This window comes from Octopus bimaculoides, chromosome 9 (genome assembly GCF_001194135.2).
Source record: "Octopus bimaculoides isolate UCB-OBI-ISO-001 chromosome 9, ASM119413v2, whole genome shotgun sequence".
Taxonomy (NCBI): Eukaryota; Metazoa; Mollusca; class Cephalopoda; order Octopoda; family Octopodidae; genus Octopus; species Octopus bimaculoides.
In genome coordinates, this window is record NC_068989.1 from 35,507,829 (window position 1) to 35,510,668 (window position 2,840).

At 38.9% G+C, this 2,840-nt stretch overlaps 1 protein-coding gene across 8 annotated transcripts in view; it reads left to right on the forward strand.

The window, feature by feature from the left end:
* The window catches only part of LOC106878848 (glycogen debranching enzyme), a 154,032-nt gene that overhangs the window by 84,784 nt on the left and 66,408 nt on the right, over positions 1-2,840 (forward strand). For all 8 annotated transcript variants that reach the window (XM_052970625.1, XM_052970632.1, XM_052970627.1 and 5 more), the window contains one exon: positions 570-687. In XM_052970625.1, coding sequence (XP_052826585.1) covers positions 570-687 — 118 coding nt within the window. The remainder of the gene's footprint in view (positions 1-569; positions 688-2,840) is intronic.

The window sequence follows — 2,840 nt, forward strand, 5'->3', positions numbered from 1 at the left end:
ATCACACCACACAACACCACCACACCACAACACAACATACCACACATCACCACACAACACACAACACAACACACAACACACCACAACCCACCACCCTGCACACACTAGCATTGACCACTTCCTAGCACCCACTCCACACACCACCACACCACATCACTCTGCACACACCAGCACTGACCACTTCCCAGCACCACTAATGTTGCCTGAACAGGTGCATGGTGTACCATGCATCAGGTGTCAAAGTGACCACAGAGCAATGTGAGATGAAGTGTATTGCTCAAGAACACAATGCACCACCCAGTTTAGGAACTGAAATTATGATATAGCAATTATGAGTGCAACACCCTAACCATCAGGCCATGCAGCTAGTGGTTAGGGTATACACACACACACACACACATGTGTGCGTGTGCATGCGTGTGTATGTGTGTGTAGATATATGTATGTATGTATTTGGTGAGAGAGAAAGCGTCTTCATTTTAGATTATTCCTATAAATAATATTTATTTAAAACTCCTACATGAAATAACTGCTCATGAATAATCCTAAAAATTGTCTTCTCTTTTAAGCTGGTAATATTAAACCAATCAAAGATCATGACCTGGAGATTATACCTGAGAAAACATACCAACGACTGAAAGGAACTGTTGATCCTGAGGTTGCCATGGGTGTTTTGAATTTTGACAAGTAAGTAATTGCATTAGATCTTTGCATTATATCACAAAGTTTTTAGGTTGCTAAGTAAATGGTCAATCATCATCATCATCATCATCATTATCATCATCATGGGTGAGACTGTTTGAATGGAGATAGAAAACAGGAGTGCTGCACCAGGCTCCAATCTGTTTTGGTTTGGTTTCTACAGCTGGATGCCCTTCCTAACTACTCCACAGAGTGTACTGGGTACCTTTTATGTGTCACTGGCACAGCTGTCTTTTATGTGTCACTGGCATGGATACATCTTACATGCCACTGGCACATGCCACTGGCACATGCCACTGGCACATGCCACTGGCACTAGGCTACAACCACAATTTCACTTTGACATGTCTTCTCAATACAGTTCTATATTTAAGAGATGAGGAATTATGTACATTATTTACATTATTTACAATTGACAGATATTTGCCCTCATCTTGTTTGTTGTTAACACAATGTTTGGGGAAATTTCGAACCTGGGTTCTCATTCCTAAGGTATTTTCCGATGTTGTTGTTGTTATTGTTATTATTATTATTATTATTATTATTATTATTATCATTATTATTATCATTATTATTATTCAGGTCACTGCCTGGAATCAAACTCAGAATCTTGGGGTTAGTAGCCCACACTCTTAACCACTACATCATATGCCTGTGGGCAATTATGGAGTGAATTTTAGGGCTTATAAATCTAATTTTCTCCTATCCTTCCTTAATACTGGTTCCCATATACTGTTCATATCTGTACTCAGTCTGCTTAGGTGGTTGTTGTGTCCTAGCATATGTGCTACTTCTTTTAGTTTTCGTATTTTCCAGTGGTGTTCTCTGTCTATTATTTTAACTTCATCCCTCAGGGGAAGGTGGTCTCCATTTTTCCATACATGATCAGCTATACCCAATTTATCAATATCTCCTCATGTCACAGCTTTGCGATGTTCATCTACCCTTATTTTGAGTGTGTGGCATGTTTCGCCTTTTTATAACCTACCACAGCTGCATGGGATGGAGTACACGCAGTCTTTGGTCATATTCTCTTCTATTGGTGGTTTTACTCGAAGGAGATATTTGCGAAATGTTGTAATACTGTCCTGATGTCATATGGGCAGCATATCTTTTGTATCTTTTTGGAGAGGCCTTTCACATAGGGTAGACAGACAGTGGACAGTTTATCGGTTTCATCCTCTCTTTTCTTCATAATTGGAGTGGAGAGTATGCTTTTGGGGTAGTTGTTGCTTAATAGTTGTTGGTGGGGCCAGAATATGAAGGTGTCATCAACATATTGCAGCCTCAGGGTTGGTTTTAATAACAACATCAAAAAATACCTTAGGAATGAGAACCCAGGTTTGAAATTTCCCCAAGACACCTGATGAAGGTTGGAGGGTGTATCAGCTGAAACGTGTTAACAACAAACAAGATGCGGACAAATATCCGTCAATTGTAAATAATGTAAATAGTGTACATGTCTTCTCAAGCACAGCAATTCACCAGAAGTTCCAGTAACTTGTCATTGCCTCTGTGAAACTCAATATCTGAAGATCACATTTTATGACTTCATCCTGCGTCTTTCTGGGTCTACCTTTTTCACAGTTTCCTTCCACAGTTCAAGATTGGCATTTATTTATGCATCACATGACCCTACCAGTGCTGTCTTCTCTCCTGTACATACTAGTCTCTAAAATTTCACATGTAATTTATTGAATGCTTTTGTATATTTTTAATAACTGTCAGTTGATGACAGACCTGATTATAAAATGTCAGCAGTCATGTTCTAATGTGAAACAAGGCATTAGATTAAATCTGCTATACTAGAACAGGAAGGGTTCCTTCAATGACCCTCCATACAGTTTTCATCTTAGCTTCATTGACAATGCTGTGGGTGATCCCAGAGTTAAGGTGAAGCACAATTACCCAAGCCATTGTGCAGAGGGATTGAAACCTGAATGACTTAATTCAATACATACATATCTGTACCATGTTGTGTCCTTTGGAAAATGAAATACATAACTTTCAATTGTCCAAGCTGCCTCATTGTATAATGAGTAATACAGCTGACTACTGGTTATGTATTTCTCTCTCTTACACACACACACACACACTCACTCACTCACTCTGTTGATTGATATATATATATATATATA